The sequence below is a fragment of the Peromyscus eremicus genome, chromosome 10, assembly GCF_949786415.1.
Source record: "Peromyscus eremicus chromosome 10, PerEre_H2_v1, whole genome shotgun sequence".
Classification (NCBI taxonomy): Eukaryota; Metazoa; Chordata; class Mammalia; order Rodentia; family Cricetidae; genus Peromyscus; species Peromyscus eremicus.
Window position 1 is genome coordinate 88,424,682 of NC_081426.1, and position 23,115 is coordinate 88,447,796.

At 44.3% G+C, this 23,115-nt stretch overlaps 1 protein-coding gene and 1 long non-coding RNA gene across 2 annotated transcripts in view; both read right to left on the reverse strand.

The window, feature by feature from the left end:
- The window catches only part of Tmem150c (transmembrane protein 150C), a 63,504-nt gene that overhangs the window by 15,346 nt on the left and 25,043 nt on the right, over positions 1–23,115 (reverse strand). Inside the window, exons 2-5 of the mRNA XM_059274733.1 lie at positions 4,773–4,862; positions 2,503–2,556; positions 2,379–2,411; positions 2,206–2,273 (exon numbers count right to left, since the gene is read on the reverse strand). Of these exons, the coding sequence (XP_059130716.1) occupies positions 2,206–2,273; positions 2,379–2,411; positions 2,503–2,556; positions 4,773–4,862 (245 nt within the window). The remainder of the gene's footprint in view (positions 1–2,205; positions 2,274–2,378; positions 2,412–2,502; positions 2,557–4,772; positions 4,863–23,115) is intronic.
- Positions 15,550–18,420, reverse strand: LOC131920383 (uncharacterized). Its single transcript, XR_009381647.1, has 2 exons — positions 18,259–18,420; positions 15,550–16,627 (listed from the first exon to the last, which is right to left on the reverse strand). It is a non-coding gene; the product is annotated as an uncharacterized LOC131920383 (long non-coding RNA).

Consider the following 23,115-nt stretch of genomic DNA (forward strand, 5'->3'; position numbering starts at 1 on the left):
AGAGTGTTCTTCATGTTCCTCAGAGTTTGAGCTTTTTGGACCAATTGAGATTCTGCCCATGTTGCATATTGGACCAACAATCATCCAGGGCATTTGATAGGTCTTCTCTTCCTTGAAGTAAACATTTTTTTTTAAGTACACATGGGTACTAGAGAGATGGTGAGGCAGTTAAGAGCACTTGCTGTTCTTGCAGGGGACCTGGTTTGATTCCCAGCACCCACATTGTGGCTCACAACTGTCAGAAACTCCAGTTCTAGGCCATCTGACACCTCCTTTTAACTTCCATGGGTTCCAGGCATGCAAGTGGTGCACATACATGCATGTAGGCAAAAGTCATATACATATAATAAAAACAAATAAATCTTTAAAAAAGTATACATGGCTTTAACCCAATGCTTGGGAGATGGAGGCAGGAGGAGGAAGAAAAGGAGTTTAAAGTCATCAGCTACATAGTCAATTTAAGGCTAGCCTGGGCTAAATTAGATCCTGCTTCAAGAAGGAGGAGGAGGATGGGGAAGGAATAATAGTAATAATAATAATAATAATAATAATAACAATAATAATAATATAATACGAGGCTGGGGATGTGGTTCAGTTGGTAGGATGTTTGCCTATCATGCCCAAAGCACTGAATTTGATCTCCAGAACCATAGAAACTGGGCATGGTGGTGCATGCCTGCAATCCCAGAACTCGGAAGATTGAAGCAGGAAGATCAGAAGTTCAAGGTCATGAGCTACATAGTAAGTTTAAGGCCAGCCTGGGCTACATAAAACCCTATCTCAAAGTGTTTGGGGGGCATTAGGTATGAGTAGGAAATTGTTTCCTAGTAGAGAGGGAAGGCTCACTTCATAAATGAGTATATATACCATATATACTATATATATGGATATAGGGGATAAAGATACAAAGGCTGATGCTTTCTTTCAGTGCTATGGATCTGTGTCTTTTGCTAGGAATGGAAATCTCATTGTACAAAACACAAAACACAAAACAAAACAACCAAAAACATTCCTTCAAAAAACTGGGGGTGTTGTGCTGTTCCAGGTCCTCTCCTAACAGCATGCCAACAGTGACAGTGAGCTGACAAGATGCCCAGAGGGCCTGGCTTGGAGGAAAGGGTATATAAAGTAGATTCAGTAAGAGAAAGAACATGGCTGGTTCCCACCATCTCCAGAGGACTGACGGGGTCCTGCAAGTACCCGCAGATCCTGGGGGACAGGATGTTAAAGGAGGGTCTTGGGCCTTGAAGAAATGGTACTTCTTTTTAAACCTACTTTGTCACATGGCAGCTTGATACATATGTGGGCACACAGGACGGTGTCATCCCAGGGTCAATGTTAATGGAGACAGGAATCACAGAGCCTACCTACTTCCCCATAGTTGTGGAATATTACTTTAACTAGGCAAAGGTGTGTTGCATTTGTTTATGCTACATTTGTTTAATTATGTAAAGATGTGTTGCCTGTTCACCTTGCCTGCCTAAGGCACCTGATTGGTCTAATAAAAAGTTGAACAGCCAATAGGTAGGCAGTAGAGGGATAGGCGGCGCTGGTGGGCAGAGAGAATACGTGGGAAGAGAGAGAAGGTGAGAACAAGGGAGAAAGAGAGGAACATGCATGGGTCCAGCCAGCCAGGCAGCCACCAGCCAGCCAGACATGGAGAAAGCAGGAAAGTAGAACCTACAGAATGAAAGAAAGGTAAAAAGCCCCAAGGCAAAATGTAGATGAAGAGAAACAGGTTAAATTAAGTTATAAGAGCTAATGGGACAAGCATAAGATAAGGCCAAGCACTCATAACTAATAATAAGTCTCCATGTCATGATTTGGGGGCTGGCTGGCTGCCCACCCAAAAGAAAGCCCTGCTACACTCATCTTCACCAGGGAAGGAATAAATAAGGCATCTTCTTCAGAGCTACCATGTGGCATCCTATTACTGTCTGAGCAAGATTTTATGACATATCTCACACAGCAAAAGGAAGTTCAGAGTATGAAGCTCCAGATAAAGATGGTAAAGGGAAGAGGCAGGGAATACAGAAGGATTTACGAGGGGGAAAGGGTCCTGAACACAAAAAGCTGCCTTCAGCATACGGACACGACATGACGCTAAATTGTCGGCCAGGTCCCCCATTGCTTTGATACGGATTCAGGGGGATTTAATACAGAAATGCAGCAGAGCCCATACAGCCCCGTCCCTGCTCGTCTTACCCAGGAAGGCAGCCATGTTCATCACTTGGCTGAACACACAGCTCGCAGGAGGATTGTCGCCTGCAAAACTGGAAAAAGACGTAGCCTTAGAGGCTGGCTCTGCAGACCTGGAACTTCACAGATCTGACATGCACTTTCCTTCAGTTCAACAGGTCAGGTGGAACCAGAGTTACCTGATGTACGGAGCATGCTTCACACCAGATTTCCTAGATAACAAAAAACACGGAGACACAGGTTAAGGCAGAGCCGCTGCTAACTCTATGGGGAAACAGCGAATTCTCTAGATGCAATCTTTACCTTGCAGCTGAATTTAATGGCAAGATTTTGTCATCTTCCACAGCTATAAAGTACCTAGCAAGAAAGAATGACCAGTTTATAAAGCGAAACAATTTAAAACAAGCAAAACCCCTAAGAATTAATGTTTCTCATTTTAATTGGGTTTAACATCTAATTCACCCATATCACAGGTATATGTCATGTCCATTGTTTCCTAATTAAGAAAACATCTTTAGCTAAGCATGTTTGCACATATAAAACTGTATTTCCAATATTTGGGATTTGGAGACACCAGGATCAGGAATTCAAGGTCATCCTTGGCTACATAGGGTGTGCAAGACCAGTCTGGGCTACATGAAACTATCCCAAAAACCAACCAACCAACCAACCAACCAACCAGAAAGCAGAAAAAGATCTTTAACTACATTTATTTTTCTTTTTGGGACAGGATCTCATTATAGCACTGGCTGCCATGGAATTTGTTATGTAGCTCAGGCTAGCCTAAAACCTACAATCTTCCTGTTTCAGCCTTCCAAAGGCTGGGATTATAGGTGTGCATCACCACAACCATGCCAATTGCAGTTCTTTACCCATAGATCACTAGTTCTTTAAGGCTCAAGTGCTGTGATTATTGGGACCTGGAGATGTGGCTCAGCAGGTAAGAACATGTGCTGTTCTTTCAGAGGACCTGAGTTCAGTTCTCACCATCCATGTCAGGAGTTCAAAACTCCTGTAACTTCAACTCCAGGGAATCTGATGCCTCCAGCTTCCCCACACATCTACACTCACATGTACATACCCACACAGAGACATATGCATAATTAAAAAACTCCTTAAAAGAGTTAATTAATTTTCAAAAGAGACCCCAAACAGTGATAATTATAATCTGAAAATTGGGAGTGGGAGATAAACATGATAGCTTTAATAAAGTTTCTCAGGAATGTATGACTACCATTTTCCCTTTTTCTGTTATTTTTTTTTTCCTTTCCTGGTAATCAAGCCTGTGGTGGTTTGAATGAGAATGATCTCTTGGTCCCCAGTTGGTGGAACTGTTTGGGAGGGATTAGGAGGTGTGGTCTTATTGAGGAAGGAGTCACTGAAGGTGGGTTTTGAGGTTCAAAAGACTCACACCATTCTCATTCAGTTCTTTCTACTTCCTACTTATGGATCAAGATGTGTTCTCCCAGCTTTTCCAGTCTCCCGGCCTTTGCTCTGCAATCATTGCCTCTAACCCTCTGAAACCGGAAGCTGCAAATCAAATGCTTCCTTGTATAAGTTGCCTTGGCTCTGGTGTTTTATCACAGCAATAGAACAGTAGCAAAGACAGAGCCCATGGCTTTGTATGTGCTATCCAAGCACTCTCTCACTGACCTACAGCCCAGTCCAGTGAAACCATTCTTCATGGGTTTTCTTTCTTTTCTTTTCCTTTTTTTTTTTTTTTTTTTTTTTTGGTTTTTTGAGACAGGGTTTCTTTGTGTAGTTTTGGTGCCTGTCCTGGATCTCACTCTGTAGACCAGACTGGCCTCTCGAACTCACAGCGATCCATCTGGCTCTGCCTGGATTAAAGGCATGCGCCACCACCGCCTGGCCTTCATGAGTTTTCTTAAGATGGATATTGATTGAAATCAGCAACTATGGGTACTTGTTTTGGGTGGTAAGCCAGGCTTTCCAGCATAGTGATACCTGTTTTAAAAACACCTCAGATCTTGTCACAACTAGATTGCAAATGGAGCCCACAGCACATCGGTGTTAAATGAGAAAGTCTTACAAATATGAACTCACATAACCAGTTTTCCAAACATGAATGACAGTGGTACATGCCAGTCCTCCCAGTACAGGCTTCCTGCCAGCCTATACAGTGAGACTTGGCCTAAAAACAACGAAAAGCATCACATGCCTGTAATTTCAGCATGCAGGAAGCAGAGGCAGGAGGACTGTTGCAAGTTCAAGGCCAGCCTAGTTTACATAGTAAGACCTTGCGTTAAAGGAGGATGTTGGAGGGGGGAGGGAAAAGAGGAGACAAAACCAGTCTTCATTATCTACTTTAAATAATTTTTTATTCAGTTTTGTCATTTTACTTTAAGAAATAAAGGATGAGAAAAAAAGGAACTTCAGTAAGGTTGAATTAGCATATAGATATTTACTTTAGAAAAACTAACCATTATATATATAATATATATATATATATACGTTATTCATAAATACATTTATATAAATATGTCCTAGTACTAAAACTTGGATTTTCTCTCTATTACACTTGAATCCTTAATTATTAACTAAAGCATACTCACACTATCCACAAGCCAGCTGAGGTAAACAAAGTGAATACAAGAGGTAGAAACATCCATACGCTGCATTTCTTCCCATCCATGCCTGTACCACTGAAATCAAATGAGCGGGTATTAATAATTAAGGCAAGAATCCACCAAACTCTTCCAAGATGGAAAGTCCAACTGAGAACAACAACAACAAAACCCCCCAGGTATTTTATAAAACCACGATTCAAATCTGTTATTACTGCCACCTTCTGAGTAGGAAATCCCAGGATTAAAACAGGTCATCATTGTCTGGTCCTAGCGTAAAGATTCCAGACGGTTTTCATGAAAACGTTCAACTTCATACAGTGATATGTTTAAGAAGGGACAAAGCATTTTGAGATGTGGAGCATGGAAGGGCTGGGTACCAACAGTGTAGTCCAGAGTTCTTTTAGAGCAACTATTAATATAAACGGCCTGATAGATCTTACACGCACTTAAGCCTATAGAAGAGAGTGTTAGAAACAAATGTCTACTAAATAAACTGGCAGTTCAGGGGGAAATGACAGATATTTTGCAAATCTGAACTTCCCTCATGGCGTGCTCTTGAGTGGTTCCAATGGATTCTCAGGATGAATGCCCCCACAAAACAACGCTTTCAATTAGCTCCAACAAGCACACTGGAGAAATTACAGACATTGGGTATTTGGGGTGACTAATTTCACTTCCCGTGACTGTGACAAAATGTCCTGACAGAAGCAAGGTAGAAGAGAGAAGGTTTGTTTCAGCTCACAGTTCCAGGTCACTGTTCATCATTGCAGGGAGGTCACAGCAGCAAGAGCCCCAAGGAACGGATTACAGCACACTTCAGTCGGGAGCTGAGAGCAGTGAACCACTGCGTCCACGCCAGAGCTCAGCTTGCTTCTCCCTTTCATTCAGTCCAGGGCCCATCTATGAAATGGTGCTGGCCACATTCAGGGTGGGTCTTCCCACCTCAACTGACCCAACTAAGAAGCTCTCACAGGCATGCTCTCAGGCCAGCATCAGCCAGACAATTCCCCACTGATACTCCTGCCCCAGGCGATTCTACATTGTGTCCATTTGACAGCAAAACACTAGCCATCACAGGGATACCACATTTTTTTTTTTTTAAAGATAGTGCTGATCTTATTGGGAGGAACCTGGAAGGGGAGGTCTCTGTAAAAATCTGAGCCTTCAAACGCTTACAAACTGGGGTGGTTACAGGGCAGAAGCAGGGTGTGGGGGACAAGGGTGAAAGCTCCCCCCTTTTTATTTTGGCTCAAGATTGCCTGTCACTAGGAGTGGCAACAGAATGGTGAGCAGTAAAAGAATTCTGTCGGGCGGTGGTGGTGGCGCACGCCTTTAATCTCAGTACGCGGGAGGCAGAGGCAGGTGGATCTCCAAGTTTGAGGCCAGCCTGGTCTACAGAGTGAGTTCCAGGACAGCCAGGACTGTTACACAGAGAAAATCTGTCTTGAAAAAAAAAATTCCAGGTGACCCAAAAATCATCTCTAATGAACAGCCAATATCAAGGGTCTTCAGGGGTGGGATGGGACAGGAATCTAGTTCTGGAATGCTAATTACTATGGATTGTGGAAACTGCTACTATTTAACCAAAATAAAAGAACTTTTAAAAATGAAGTTGGCCATGGCTAACTGTAAAGACCCACAGAGGTTTCCTAGTGAGAACTTATTCAGGGTCTGAGAATCTGAGCTTGCTTTTCCCAGCAGGGCTGCATAAGGGAATGATTTAACCACAGGCGTGGTTACCAGGTGTTTGGAAGGGTCTATACTTGGTTGTGCAGTGTGCTTTGATCTAGCAAGGCGGGGGGGTCTTTTGCCCTGCCCCTTGGCATTGTTATAAAAAGCCCTTTTGAATAAATGGAAAAGGCCACTGGGTATTGACCCAGGTCCTCCCAAAGCTATCCTGTGTTTCTGTCTTTCTCCTCTGCGCTATCTTTCTATTTAGTATTTTCTTATTCCTCTCTCCTCCTCATAAGAACCCATTGAAAAGGTGGGAGCTGGTCTCCCACAGCTAACATTCATGATTTTGGTTTCTAGAGATGGGTGGAGAAGGTACAGCTGTGGTCTGTATATCTTTTTCCTGCTGGGCGAGGTTGGCATCCTCATCTGGGGTTCTTGGAGCAGTCTGTGGTATCAGAATTTTGGAGGACAAGGATGCTGTGAAGGAAGGGTCCTTCTTCAATGGTCTCCAAGGCTGCCAGTTAGCTTCCTAATGTAAATTTTGGAGGGAGAAGACGCCATGAAGGAGGGCTCCTTCCTCAATGGCTTCCAAGCCTGCTAATAATTATCTAGCTATCTAACGTTCTCCACTAAAGATTAAAACCCTAAAGTCATCTAGGAGATGGACACAGAGTCAATCTGATTGATTCTAGCTGATTCTGGGGGTGTAGAAGGATTCAGTATCCCCACTCAACTGACTTTCAGGCACTGGGGGGTGATCAAGGAGATAAAGATAGATGCTTCCAGGACCATCTGAGTGTGAACGAAGTGTAAAGAGTAGATAAAATTAAGACAGTAGCTAAGTGCACATGGTTTAGAGTTTAACAGCATCAGTACTAAGATCATAATAGATTTAATCCAATTTTACCATGAAGACCTGGATCTCCAGTTTTAAGGAGATGAGGATGTTGACATGGTCTTAGTCTGATTTTGTAGAGTGAAGGAAACAAAAGCAGGAAGGAATCTAAAAACAGCAATGTGTTTACGGCTAAGAAAAGGATGAGAGTCCTGATTATAACTGGGGTGGCTTGTCTGTAGACCATCCAGAGCACTGGAAGGCCTGGCCTATTATTTGTTTGTTTTATATTATTGTCAGTAATCTTACTTGTGGTGATACTTTCTTGCTGTGTGTTTAAGACCATGGAGGAGGCCAAAATCAATCATTTTATTTATTTTTTATTAAGGCTGGTTGAAGGTCTGGTCTTCTGGGGTTGCTGGTTGAAGGTCTGGTCTTCTGGGGTTGCTGGTGAAGGTCTGGTCTTTCAGGGTTGCTGGTTAAAGGTCTGGTCTTCTGGGGTTGCTGGTGAAGGTCTGGTCTTCTGGGGTTGCTGAGGAGCCCTGGCTCCTTTGGCCTTCCTGTTATGGTTGTTCCATTGCTGTGAGGTTTAGTTCAAGCCCTGCTTAGCAATGGCTTCACCAGGAGGATGGAGGAAGGTTTTCCTCCATGTTGACCTTCTGTGTAGAGTGCAGACTGGTTAGAGTCCACCCAGTGTGGTCTCCATGGCCTCCCCAAACAAAAGAACAGTTGACTCACCTGGTTTAGAGGGTATTTTGAGAGACATCTCCCAGTCCCTGGGACCTAGTTGACTTTGGAGGACAAGGGGCAGAGTGTCCCTTCTAATTCCTCTTTCCACATTAAGATAGCCTCCAAGTATGTTTATTAAATAGCCAGAAGGTCAGTTACACCAGTGTGACACTTCCAGCCAGTGAGCACTATTTAAAGCTGAGGCAAAGCCCAAATGCTCTTAAATAAATAATCTTTCTTAGCTATCTGAGTCTCATTTTCCAATGTCTTACATAACTTAATTAGAGTTTTGTGACTTGCTTTGGCTTTCCACCCCATTCTGGAAAACATCTGTTGTCTTAACCCCCAAATGTAAGTCCATCTTTACTAAAAGCATTTCAATCCTTACATCTTTCTGACATTTCTTTTTTTCCCTTACTTACTGATTCCTTTTTATTTTCTCTTAATACCATGAGACACAGTAACATTAACAAGTAAACTTATCATTATATTAAAAGAGAGTTGAATCCAAACTTTACATCATGTAATAAGTTAGTATTACCTGTATACATATTGTAGGAGTATGAGACTTTGCAAGTTCCCCGGCGAGCCCCACAGAAAACACAGGACAATGAAAAGTCTTTTTGTGGTTTTCATAGTTCGAAGAAAGATCTACCATTGCTGTACTTTTAGTTTTGGAGGAGCCCAAGTGTTGCATGAATCCTAATTTGTCTTTTAACAAAAGCCCAGAGCCAGATATCAGGGTGAAAGCTGAATGATCAGAGAAGCCTAGCAAGCCACAGCCACCACCTCTTACCTCACCAACTCCTCAGCCCGAAAGAGAGTGAGTTTCTGTCTCCTCCCGCCTTACATTCCTTTCTCTGCCCAGCCGTATCACTTCCTGTCTCCGCCTTCCTAGTGCTGGGATTAGAGGTGTGTGATCACAAGTGCTGGGATTAAAGGTGTGTGCCACCACTGCCTGGCTCTACTTCTCTTTTAGGCTACTCAAGTAGCCCAGTGTGGCCTTGAACTCACAGAGATCCAGACAGATCTCTACCTCTGCCTCCTGAGCGCTAGGATTAAAGGAGTGTGCCACCACTGCCTGGCCTCTATGGCTAACTCTGTGGCTAGCTCTGTTCTCTGATCTTCAGGCAAGCTTTATTTCTTAGATTACAAACAATATATCGCTACACCCAAGTAGCAGATAGAGATGCAAGAAGAACATACAAACATCTCCCAATGAATGTTTACAACATCCAGCAGAAAGCAGCTAAGGAAGCCGTGTTAAACTATGATGTCAGAGTCACCGACTGGGGGCAGAGAAGATTCCCCTGAGCCATTCCCTCTACAGGCATTTTATGTTCTGGAGACACAACAACCTTTTAGTGCTCTCAAAGGCACAATGCTTTCACTTTGCACGTTGAGCTATTTTGTTCTATTTTCAACCTGTTCCAGAGTCAAGGAGCAGCCTGGCCCAGGGCAGGGCAGTCTGAAGGATGCTTGGAGATGAATCATCTTGAGCCTGAAGTGAGAGGGGCAAATCCTAGCACTTGAGCTAGTTCCTTGGTGAGGTTAAACAGCATAGGCAATTTACGAAGACAGTACGAAAGGCATTTACCATGCTTCCATTAGACCGGTAACGAAATCAGAACACCTACCTGCAAATGTACAGTGAGAAACAGAACAGTCATGTGGACCAATGCACTGGCTCCTCTCCTAGAACTATGGGAGATCAGAGCTCGGAAGTGGGGAGGTGCATAAAAAAGAGTTAAGTCCAATCTAGGACCATGGCAACAAGCTAGTGGTCTACAATCATTTCCTTGAAAGAGGCAGGAGGGCAGAAACGACATGGGCAGACTACGGATGTGAACTCACTTTGCCAGTGACTGGTCGTGTGATCCCCGATGGGCTATCCCATCTTTCACATCTTAGTTTAACCATAGAGCAGTTTCTACTTTGTAGGGTGTGTTGAGGATTGACGTTGGTGTAGGCAGCACCTTACACATAGTCCTTGTTCTGGAAGTGCTGTAACTACAGTGGCTAAGCAGATGGAGCCATGTGTTAGGACTGGGCTCCTATATGCAGAGCAGGACTCGGGACAACAAACTTTCTTCTCCAGGTACCGCTTTTTTCTAGAAAGGCACAGATAGCTTTTCTGGTAATAATTTTTTCCTTCAAATGGCTTTCCAAAAAAAAAAAAATCTTAACATCTTAATATTTAAGGTCTGTCTTCCTGTGGCTTTATCTATTTTTTAGTGATGGGATATGCTCTTCCACTGAGCCACGTGTGTTCTCCTGGTTATTTCTGCATGTGGGCAAGGAGAGTGTCAACATGTGCACGCAGGTGTGAAGGCCGCAGGTTGACACCAATGTCTTCCTCTGTTGCTCTCCACCTTATTTGAGACAAGGTTTCTCCCTGAGCCTGAAGGTCACTATTTCAGCCAGACTGGCTGGCAGTTCTCGGGATCTACCTGTCTCTGTGTCCTCATCCCACCCCTGTGCTGGGGTCAGAGGTGAGTGTTACCAAGCCTGGATTGTTACTGGGTGCTGGGATCTGACTCAGGTCCCTGTGTTTGTGTGGCAAGCACTTTACCCACTGAGTCACCTCTTCAGCCCCTTCCTTATTTTTTGTAATTGTTGCTGTTACTGTTTGTGTTTTGGTTTGAAACAGTCTCACTCCATAGCCCAGGCTAGCCCCCAAACAATCTTCCTGCCTGAACTTCCCGAAGGCTGGGATCTCAGGTGCTGTGGGATGTATGGCAAATGTGTTGCTAATTAATCAATAAAACACTGATTGGCCGTTGGCTAGGCAGGAAGTGTAGGCGGGACAAGGAGGAGAATAAAGCTGGGAAGTGGAAGGCTGAGTCAGAGAGACACTGCCAGCCACCACGATGAGGAACAGCTTGTGAAGATGCCGGTAAGCCACGAGCCATGTGGCAAAGTATAGATTAAAGGAAATGGATTAATTTAAGCTATAAGAACAGTTAGCAAGAAGCCTGCCACGGCCATACAGTTTGTAAGCAACATAAGTCTCTGTGTTTACTTGGTCGGGTCTGAGAGGCTGTGGGACTGGCAGGTGAAAGAGATTTGCCCTGACTGTGGGCCAGGCAGGAAAACTCTAGCTACATCTCAGGTTTCCCTCATGTTACTTGTTCATTTGGCTTTAGAAAAACCTAACGTGGCCAAGGTTTCTAAATTCCTTTTTTTACTAGTTTAACTCTCCTAGGACAACTTATGTCTAAGTTATGGGAAACATTCTCTATACCCTGCCCGAGGTTAGATGAAAATTGCCCTTTCTTAGCATGAAGAGATGCCTGGGGAGATGTCTACGAACGGTTGCATTAGTAGCTTGCAGCAGAACTACCCTGGTGCTTCTTTCAAAGTATTTCACGCAGACTATGCTTTCTTCCCTTTTAAAATGTTTGCAAATTCATACAAAGTTGTAAGAAATAATACAGTGAAACCCCGTCTATTCATCACGCTATCTCCCCACCGGCCATCCCCAGCGTACCAATGTCTAACATCTTCAACTAATAACCAACCTTAATATGACCCCTCCACTAGATCTCAGCATCTTGTATCAACCCTTTTCACTGTTCAACTGTTCGTTTTATGTAAATTTCCCACCTTCATGGATGTGTGTGGTCACACACTTACAGGTCATTTGTGTATCTTTTCTATAGAAATGCCTACTTCATTAGTTTGCACTTCTTTGTTTTTCAACACTGGCTATCACCTGTGCATGCTGGGTTAGCACTCTTCCCCTGAGCTACATCTACAGCCCCTCTTCACATTTTCAATACTTGATTGTTCCCTGTCTGTCCTGGACATTAATCCCCCATCACGTATCCAAACTTCTCCAATTACGTAAGTCACCATTTCACTGTTGATAGTATCCTTTGGGGCACACATGTTTTTAATTTTGAGGAAGTCCAATTTATCTACATTTTCCTTCGTTGCCTGAGTCTTAGTGCCCCGAAACAAGAAACCGTCGCCAAAGCCAGTATCGAGGCTTTTGCTCTTGTCTCTTCTCATGGTTTTTATAGTTTTAGCTCTTCCTGTTTAGAGCTTTGGGCCATTTGAGTTCAAATTATGTAGTATAAAGTAACTTTTCCTTTTTTGCATATTAAAGGTCCACAAGCATCTGTTTAGAACCATCTCTCACCACTGAACGGCACTTCACAAGACCTTTGTGTATGGTGTGTGTCTGTGTGCATGCATGCATGGATACCCACATCTGTGCACACATGTGCAGGGACCAGGGTGTGGTGTCAGGTGACCTGCTCTGCGCTCTCCCTTTATCCCTTTGAAAGAGGGTTTCTCACTGAACTTGGAGCTGACCATCCTCCTCGCCCCCAGACTAGCTGGCCACCAAGCCCCAGAAATCCTCACACTTGGTGCTGGGTTTACAGGTTCATGTGACCACATCTGGCTTTAACAGAGGTTCTGGGGACCAAACTCAGGCCCTCACACTTAAACAGCAAGTACTCTTACCCACTGACACATCTTCTACTCACTTGTTTGTTTGAGACAGGGTCACACATAGCCTAGGCTGGCCTCAAACTCACAAGACGCCCGAGGATGGCCCTGAGCTCCTTTCCCCTCCTGTACCTCTCAAGAGCTGGGGTACAGCCATGTGTCACACACCTCTCAAGAGCTGAGGTACAGCCATGTGTCACACACCTGGATCATTTACAAAGTCACTTGCAAAGCAGGAAATTCTACTTTTAACAAAATCTAACCTGCACACTTCTCTTTTTATAGGTCCTACTTTTAACTGTCAAACCTAGGAACTTCTTCATTATCCCTTGATCTCAGATTTTTTTTTTCCTATGTCCTTTTTACTAAAGCTTTGTGGTTTTATATTGAAATCTGCGATCTGGTTTTTATCTTTTAAAACTGTTTGACTGAATTTGGCTAGCTCCTAGACAGTTTATAAATTACTTTGGTAAGACTTGAGAAACATGTGATGAGCTAAGTCGGATGAAGTCAAAGAAAAAAATTCTTACACTGAAGGACATAAATCAGAGACACAGTAGAACCCACCATGCTGTGTTCTTCTGGCAGCTAACAGGTGTGAGCTTAAGACCAGAGGGATGTGTGTGTGTGTGTGTGTGTGTGTTTGTGTGTGTGTGTGTGTGTGTAAGTGGTGTGTGTATGTGTGGTGTGTGTGTATGTGGTGTGTGTGTGTTGTGTAGAAGGGCAAAGTCCCCTTACTTACTCCATCTTCCTACCCACCTTTCCTTTGCAAAGGTTAGTTGTCAAGACCATCTAGGGACCAGAAGACTACAATGAAAAGCTTAAGACCAACTTCTCGCCTCATCAACCCATCAACGTCCCACGTGACAAATCATGTTTTCAGCTCTTTCTGCCTTCCTGGTATACCTTGTTACACACACATCTCTTTTCTTGTCACAGAGAATCTACTGATCCTCTTAGTCCACAACCATGACCAGAGAGTTTCCAGTAGACAAACAAATGATGTGCTCTCTGTTGTTGGTGTCCGAGGTCTGTGGGGTCCCAGAAGATGACCAGGACTGACCGTGTGCTACATGGGATCAAGGGCGAGTTCAGAAAATGAACTTGACAGCAAGAATCTCGGAGTACAATAACTGACCTGATTAACCAAATCTCACAGCTGTGCCTCAGTATTGTCCAAGAATGAAGCCCTTGCTGGCCTCGAACATCTCCTGCATCAGCTTCCCAAGTGCTGAGATACTCACATGGGCTGCCATGTCCAGTTGTGACTTTGACTTTACAAAGTCCTCCTTGAATGTGAGTGAATTAAGATTTGGAGAGGGTCTTGTGTAACAAGCTCATGGGGACACAGAATACACATTTCAAGAGAGTGTAGCTTTCTCTTGGTCACATGATAGTGTCCTTAGAATTGAAACAAAGACTGAGAGGTAGTTCTCTGCCTTCCATCCTCCCATGTTTCCTGAACACGAACTGGTCCATTGCTCCAGTTAGATTAGAAGATGTCACTAGGGGCTGCAAAAATGGCTTAGCTGGAAAAGGTACTTGCTGTGTAGATCTGGTAACCTGAATTTGTTTTGTTTTGTTTTTTTTAAGATTTATCTATTTATTATGTAGACAGTGTTCTTCCTGCATGTATGCCTGCAGTAACCTGAATTTAATCCCCAGAACCCAAGTAAAGGTGGAAGGAAAGAAATGACTTCACAAAATTGTCCTCTGACCTCCACATATGTGCCATGGCATGCATGTGCACACACACACACACACACACACACACACACACACACACGATGTATGCATGTGCGCACACATATATTAATAGTAATAACTTTTTAAAAATAAAAATAAAACCTCACTCCAAGTTTTCATTTACTAGTAGGATGTGCCAGTCATCAGAGAGGAAGGAGCCTCGGTTGAGAAAATGCCTCCATGAGATCCAGCTGTAAGGCATGGGGGAGGTCCCTGTCCATGGTGGGTGGTGCCATCCCTGGGCTGATGTCCTGGGTTCTACAAGAAAGCAGACTGAGCAAGCCGTAAGGAGAAGTCAGTAAGTAGCACCCCTCCATGGCCTCTGCATCAGCTCTTGTTCCCAGGTTCCTGCCCTGACTGCTCTTTTTTTTTTTTTTTTTTTTCTTCGAGACAGGGTTTCTCTGTGTAGTTTTGCGCCTTTCCTGGAACTCACTTGGTAGTCCAGGCTGGCCTCGAACTCACAGAGATCCACCTGGCTCTGCCTCCCGAGTGCTGGGATTAAAGGCGTGCGCCACCACCGCCCGGCCCCTGACTGCTCTTGATGACAAATGGTTATGTGGAACTCTGAGCAGAATGGACCCTCCCCTCCCCACATTACTTTTGGTCATTGTAACTGAATGTTTTCCTGTGTCCCAGCCAGCCAGCGGTCAGAACAAATCTCTCCCACTTGTGTCCCCCAAGTAAACACACAGAGACTTATATTAATTATAACTGCTCAGCTTTTAGCTCAGGCCTACTACTGACTAGCTCTTACACTTAAACTCAGCCCATTTCTGTTCATCTGTATGTCGCCACGTGTTCCATGGCTTTACCTGTGTGCCTTTACATGCTGAGTCCTGGACAGTGGGCTGGTGTCTCCTGACTCAGCCTTCCCCTTCCCAGAATTCTCTTTATCTGCTTATTCTGCCTATACTTCCTGCCTGGCTACTGGCCAATCAGCGTTTTATTAAACCAGTGTACAAAAGCATTATTCCACAGCAGGTCATGATGCTTCATCTCAGCAACAGTAACCCTAACTAAGACATAAGGATGTTTCCTTCTTCTACTGAGCAAAATGAAGAAGTCTCTTCAAGGAAAGAGAGGGAGATATTCCACATTCCCAAGAATTTTATTTTGGGCTGGAGAGATGGCTCAGTGGCTTAGAGCACTGTTGGTCTTACAGAGGGACCCAGATTCAATTCCCAGCACGAATATGGCAGCTAACAACTATCTGTGACTCCAGCTCCAGGGGATCTGATGCCCTCTTCTGGCCTCTGTGGGCACCAGGCACATACATGGTGTACATACACACAAGCAGGCAAAACACTCAGATATAGAAAATAAAAGTCTAAAGAAGGTATTTTATCTTTGTATAATAAATTTGGGTTCTTTTTATTCTGTGTAGTATTTACTCCACTGATATTAATCTTCCAATAATATTTCACAGTGAAAAGCCAAGGACAAATGTTCCCATGCCCCCAAAGAGCAGAGCGTAGCTGGAATGAGATCTAATGAGTTTTTGACAAAAGAAGGGAGAGCGCCAGAATTGCAAAACCTTCTTGAAAGCGTTCTGGCATCGAGCTTTGGTTTGAAACTCTCTCCAAATGGCATTATTTATCGAAATGACTTGCTAAGCTGTTACCCAGATGGCCACATCTCGCAACGTCAGGGGCTGCCAGCTCTGTACATTTCCCCATGTGTTCTCTTCCAATAAACATCATTCCACAAGTGTGAGTGATCTGCACTCTTATCCAGTCCGTGTGTGAGGCAGGCTGCATAGCACGGAGTGAGACGGTGAAAACCTCTGCTCCCTCGGCTCCTGTGTGCTTCCAAAACCCTTGCCTTTGCCAGAGGAAAAAAAGAACCACAGCTAAAGGACTGTGGTGTCTCCCACCATTTATTTATAATCCTGATGCTCTAGACATCTCCTGGCCTCAAAAGTTATACTCTCTTGAAAGCATGCATTTGACGCCCACACAAGCTTGTCACCTAAGACCCCATGCACTTTTGTTCAAAAAAGGGGACTTTATAAGTGGAAGTCACAACTGGATGTGGTGGCTCATGTTAGTCATCTCAGTACTTGGGAGGCTGAGGCAGTTTGAGACCAGCCAGGGCTTCATAAAGGGGCCGACAATAATAGTGATATTATCATTCATACTTTTGTTATCAAGTGCCATGTGGTTCTTCCAGCATAAACGAGGCTATCAAAGCCCAGGAAAATGGCCTCCTGTGGCTAGTGCACCATCCCTAAGGACAAATCTTCCATTGTACCACATGATGGAAAGACACCTTCCACCTACAGATGGAAACCGGAAGCCCAGCAGCTCCTCATTGTTTGAGACTCTTGAAAGCACTTCCCCCCGGTGACTGACAGGGTGCAGAAGTTCGGACGGTACTTATGGCACCAGAAAGTGTTTTCCTGTAAAAGAGAAGGTCTGTTTGTCTGTCTGTTTGGGCCAGTGGGGGGAGGCAGTTGTAGCTAATCTGCTTGGGATCCGGGCTTAGAGTCCCAGCTCTGCTACTTACTAGCTAGGTGACATTGGTTAAGCTTGCACGGTGCCTCAGTTTCTTCATCAGTAAAGTGAGAAAACCGTGGAATAGGGGGGGAAAACCCCACATTTTTATAAGGACTGAAAATACAGTGAAAACACACCTAACTGTCTAGTCAATCTCCCAGGAATGGCTAACTGCTGTAATGCACCATGAACTAACATTTCTGTTCAGGACAAACCTTGTCTATAGGCACAGTCCCCTGAGATTATACCACCTGGTGACTTGTAGTCCGTCTGTGTAAGTGTGCTCCCATGAGGATGAAACCATCAAAGGACACTCTCCTCAGGGTCTGTCTCTGTTGTTAAGTCACACCTGATTCTGCACTCCACTGCAAGCACTACCCGAGGTCTTTGCTTATCTTTTCTCACTTTGTAATTTATCAGGAGATGAGTTCCGTGCCACAGCAATTTTTCATACACTCTCAGTGTGGAGCAGAAACGATGAATGAGCCGGTCACTAATGGCTAGGGCTGTCACGGTGTCTGCGAACCAGGAGCCTCCTGGGAGTCTCTGCCATGCCTGTCATGGGCAAACGTGGAGGGCTTATATTATGTTGAAATCCATTTGCCACTATAAGGGAGAATGACAAGGGCTATTTGTTTGGTTTCCCCATAATTTTTATAGACTCTGAGATACAAAAGGGCAGGGAGAAAGAGCCAACAATTAAGTCACCAGCCCTGAGATAAAAGTTGTTTTTACTGCGTCCTAAGTTTTGGACGACACAAGTCAGGTGACCTGGTGTCACCTTAAGAGTCTGTGATGACTTGCCCTGATCAGCAGACATAAGCAGCAACATTAAAGCTACAAGGTCAGTCCCCACTACATTTTTTTTGAGAGTACTGGCAAAAAACTCAACACGTCTGCAGTGAAGAATCTCTGTAAAATATCACCTTTCCCCAAATATGACTTCTAAACAGAAACAGCACTGGTTGCTTCTCTCCACCATTCTCTTGATTTCTAAAAGCAGCCACCTTCATTCACCCAACAGATGACTGTAGGGGTCCTCTCAGACTCATGGCCCGGAGGATTATTTTTCTTAGAAACAGACAGAACTCACTGTCCCGATACCATCCAATGAATAAATCCCAAATTCCCTTCCACTAGCACATGGATTCAATATAGTCTCAGAGTTTCTGTGCCACGGCCTCTCAAAATGCACTTAAATCTCAAAATGCACTCAAATCTTTAAGAATAATAACAGACACTGACCATATATGGAGGATACAACTTCTGTTTTCCTTAGTTAAGGGAAGTCTCATTTTATTGGGGACAGCAAGGTGCTCAGCCCAAGGGTACCACATACATCGTGGCTGGTTAAGCCAAACAGTTAACCTCATTTTCCTTCGATGAGTACCATTCCACCAGACTCCTGAACCGAGCCACCGAGATGCAAAAGGAAGTCTACGGAGTAGCAAATGGGAAGGGTTTGCATCCTCAATAATGGAAAATCTTTTCTACCCATAGACCTTTCTCACTTGGGACAGTGAAAATACAGTACCTGGTGCCGTGGCATCCATATGTAACAGGAGACAACAAACGAGGACCCAGAGCCACCATATTGAGGACAGCTGAATAGAAGGTGGGAAGAATGAGTCCCTTAGTGACATCATTCAATTCCATCATTCTCCAAACACAACGAAGGTCAACTGGAAGTCTTCACTACAGGTTGGTACAGCACCTGACTCTGTCCGCTCATCTCCCGCTGTAACAGGGCAAGTGACCTGGACTGACCTGGACTATGATAAGTAGCCTCTCTTGTCAGTGTGGCTTTGTGAGGAAACTCCCTCTCTCCAGAGGAATCTGAAGAAAGGTTCCTTTCACAACAAAGGGACAAGGTTCTTACTTTCTACAGACGAATACGAAAGTATTTAGACACCAATTGTCACCCAATATAATTGATTTAAAAATTTTCAACAGAGAAATGAAAAAGAAATAAAATGCAATAGATACACGGCATTGTGAATATAGTCACTGCCTTTGAACTGTGCACTTAAAAACGCTGAAAGTCGGGGCTGGACAGACGGCTCAGTGGTTGACAGTGCTGTGGCTGTGCTCCCGGGGGACATGGGTTTAGTTCCCAGCACCCACATCAGGCAGCTCACAATTCCAGCTCTAGGATATCTGACTCCCCTTTGGCCTGTGTACACACCTGCACACGAGTGTGCACATGCACACACTCATGCACACACACAAATATGAACACAGGCACACACATGCGTGCTTGCACACACACAAATAAAACATAATTTAAAATATGCTGATATGGCAAACTTTGTTATGTGTATTTCACCACAATAAAAAAGAAAGGCAACATCAAGGATCCTATGTCCATTAGAATGGGTATTATAAAATTAACAAGAGTTAGTTGGGTATGGTGGCACACACCTTTAATCCCAGAATTTAGGAGGCAGAGGCAGGGAGATTGTTGTGAGTCTGAGGCCAGCCTAGTCTACATTGTAAGCTTCAGGACAGCCAGGGCTATGTGGAGAGACCCTGTGTCAAAACAAAAAAACAAAACCAGCATTGGTGAGGATATGAAAAAAATAGAGCTTTTTAATCTGTCCTTGGGTGCATCCTTGGCTGACCTGCACTTGCTATGAAGGATAAGGTGGCCGCAAACCACCCACAGAAATCCATCTCTGCCTCCCCAGTGCTGGGAATAAAAGCATGTGCCACCATGCCTAGCCCCAAATTAGAACTATTGCTGGGAATTTAAAATGTTAGAGTCAGTTGGGGACATGGCTCATGGGATGGGGATATGGCTCAGGAGGCCAAGTGTTTGAAGCACAAGTTTCAAAAGACCTGAGTTCAAATCCCCAGAACCTACATAAAGTTAGATCAGGAGTGCTGGGATTGTAGACATAGAATCCCGGCACTCCTATGCGAAGAAGGGAACCAGAGGTCGGAGACGCCCTGGAGACCCCTGAGCCAGGTAGCCTGGTGTATGTAGCAGCAAACAGCAATAGAGGTCTTGCCTCAGACAAGATGGAGAGTGAAGACTGATCCCTGAGATGGACTTCTGACCCCCACAAGCATGCTGTGGTACATGCACATATGTGTTTCCCCATCCCTGTACACCACACAAAGATGAAATGGAATCATGTAACATTACATTAGAAAATAATATAATGGTTTCTCAACAAGCTAAAAATAAAATTAGCACATGATGCAGAATGTCCCCCTAGGTGCTGTGGCTTTTGGTCTTAGTATTTTATCACAGCAACAGAGAAGGATCTAATACAAACCACATGAATGAAAACCAGAGACATGAACAGATACATGTAATCCCACACTTACAGCAGCGTTACTCACAACAGCCAAAGACAGAAACAGGTTCTCAGTGGATGAAAAAAGTTTGGCACCTTACATACAATGGAACACTATTTAGCTTTAAAAAGGAAAAAAAAACCAAAAAAAAAAAAAAAACCAAAACAACAACAACAAAAACATGGTGTATTACACTTATAATCCCAGCACTCAGGAGGGTTGTCATAACTGCAAGGCCAGCCAAAAGAGGAAATTCTGATAATGTTTATGTATCATGTTATATGATTTCACTTATGAGGGAGCAAAGCGGTCCAGCCAACAGAGACAGTGGGGTGGACAGGAAGCAGCGGCTAGCTACGGGTGGAGTTAGGGAATGGTGTTTGTATTTTATGAATACAAGCGCTTCCACCTGAAAGTTACAGTTCCTGGGTAACACGTGGTCCTTTCTACCCAGGACAAATGCAATCGTTGTATATTTATTATTATTGTGTATATATAACATGTGTGTGCGTGCACACATGCACACACGCCGTGGCATATGTAGAGGACAACATTATAAAGCCAGTTCTCTCCCTCTACTGTTATATGAGTTCCGGGGTTCAAACTCAGGTTGACAGGCTTGCATAGGAAGCCCTTCTACCCACGGAGCCTAGATGTAGTTCTTAAAAGTCTAACAAGCTGTAAACTGAATCGCAAGTTACCCACCGTCTACACTCACACTTACACTCCAGTTACAATGGCGCAACAGGATAGGAAATGGAGATATGCTGGGAGCCAGAGGAGTTGGCTGCGGCAGAGATCGCCAGCCGTCTGTGAACGGCAACTTCCTGCTTCTTCCACTGTACTAGGAGACTAGGTAGGCACACAGCTGCCCGGCTATGTGTGGCACAGCTACATGTTTTGGTTTTTTGCTCAAGCTACACCAGTGAGACAGTTCACTTCCTGTTGCCTGTGGGTCAAGATGTAGGACTCTCAGCTCCTTCTCCAGCATCACGTCTGCCTGCATGCTGCCATGCTACACCAAGATTTCAATGGACTAAACCTCTGAAACTGTAAGCCACCTCAATTAAATTTAAAAGAGTTGCCAAGGTCATGGTGTCTTTTCACAGCAATAGAAACCCTAACTAAGACAGCTTCCTAATTGGATAGATACCATCATTATAAATGGATGTTCTAATACCACCTGATGTCCACCCCATTTTTGACCCAAGGAAAGAAAGCCAAACTGTCAATTCCAGCCTAACGGTACCCACTTAGGAATTTGGGGAGGAGCCTGAAAGAGAATGTAGGGTAGGCTTTTAAAGCTCCCTTGGAGAAACAGAAACACGGTATGACTTCACAAACAAAGAAAAATCTTCAAGCAGTCTCTTGGAAATTACTTTATGTTGATGACTTCTCTGGAAGGGCAGAAAGCACATGAAATTCACCGGACCAAAGGTTGTTTGTTGGAGTTCAGACGGATACCGAAGCAGGCTGTTCATCATCCTACGTCCCTCCCTCAGCAAGAACTAATCAGCCACTCTGAACTCCAGTCCCCTGAACACACGCAGAAACACTCCATCAACCGAATGGCAACAGTCAGAGGCAGGGGCTTGCAAAGTGTAATTAGTGCCTAATGTCTGCTCCTCCCAAGCCAGTGATCACCGCACCCAGCTGGTAAGAGCTGGTTTCAGGCGGATTCTGCCTTCATTTTGTATTCTGTACAAAAGCAACCCAGAATCAACCTCGTAACTAATTCTACCTTCCCCAGACCCCCTCTTTTCACGGACAGTGTCCTGGTCTTACTCATAAGCACTCAGAGCGCTACAAAGGGCGTGACCGCAGATCAAAGAGTAAAACCAGCTTGATCACTGCAGGGGTTGATTTTTGTTGATTTGTTTGCTGTTCTGGGATCGTATCCAGCATCTCACACATACTAGACAAGCACTCTACCATTGAGCAACATCCCAGATCAAGGGTGGTTTGGCTAAGGGATGCTCGGATAACAAGTGGGTGTGTCTGAGAGGTTTCTGGAGGCTCAGGAGGCCAAGTGTCCTGGTTAACTTCAATTGTCAATTTGACACAACCTGGATTATGTGAGAGAAGAAGCCTCAGTTGAGCTCCTAGATCAGGTTGGCCTGTAGCTGTTTCTGGGAGGGGTTATCTTGATTATGACGTGCAAGGGCCCAGTGCACTGTGGGTGGCAGTATTCCTTGGGCAGGTGGTCCTAGAATATATATGTAATCCTAGAATATATACAACACTGAGCATAAGCCAGTAAGGGAACCAGCGGGCAGCATTGCTCCATGGTTCCTGCCTTTAGGTTCTCCTTTGAGTTCCTGTCTGATTTCTCTCAGTGATGAATTGTGACCTGGAAGTGTAAGACTGAATAAACCCCTTTCTCTTCTAAGTGGCTACTGGTCAGTGTTTTACCAGAAGGAAGGCAGAACACTAGAATCTTTTAATTCCACTCATCTGAGTGGCACTGCTCAGTCTGCTGAAGGCCCAGAGATAAGAAAAAGCTTGAGGGAGGCCGGTTCTATCTTCTGGAACTAGAATATCCATTTTGCTACCTTTGAACAGCAGGACTCTGGGTTCTTTAGCCTTGCAACTCTACACTTAGCTCAAGTGACGTTCCTGGCTCTTGGGCCTGCTGGCTCTAGCTGCCAAATACCATGGACTTGTCCAGGTTTCCATTCAGCAGACTGCACATTGTAGTACTTCTGAGCCCTGGAGTGGCATTAGTTAAGGTTTCTGTTGCTGTGAAGAGACACCATGACCAAAGCAACTCTTATAAAGGAAAAGCATTTAATTGGGGTAGCAGCTTACAGTTTCAGAGGTTTAGTCCATTATCATCATGATGTGACATGGTGTCATGCAGGTAGACATGGTGCTGGAGAAGTAGCTGAGAGTTCTACATCTTGACTCATAGGCAACAGGAAGTGGTCTATCTCACTAGGTGTGGCTTGAGCATATATGAGACCTCAAAGCCTACTTCCACAGTGATATACTTCCTTCAACAAGACCACACCAACTTTAGTAAGGCCACACCTCCCATTAGTGCCACTCCCTTTGGGGGCCATTTTCTTTCAAATTACCACATTCCATT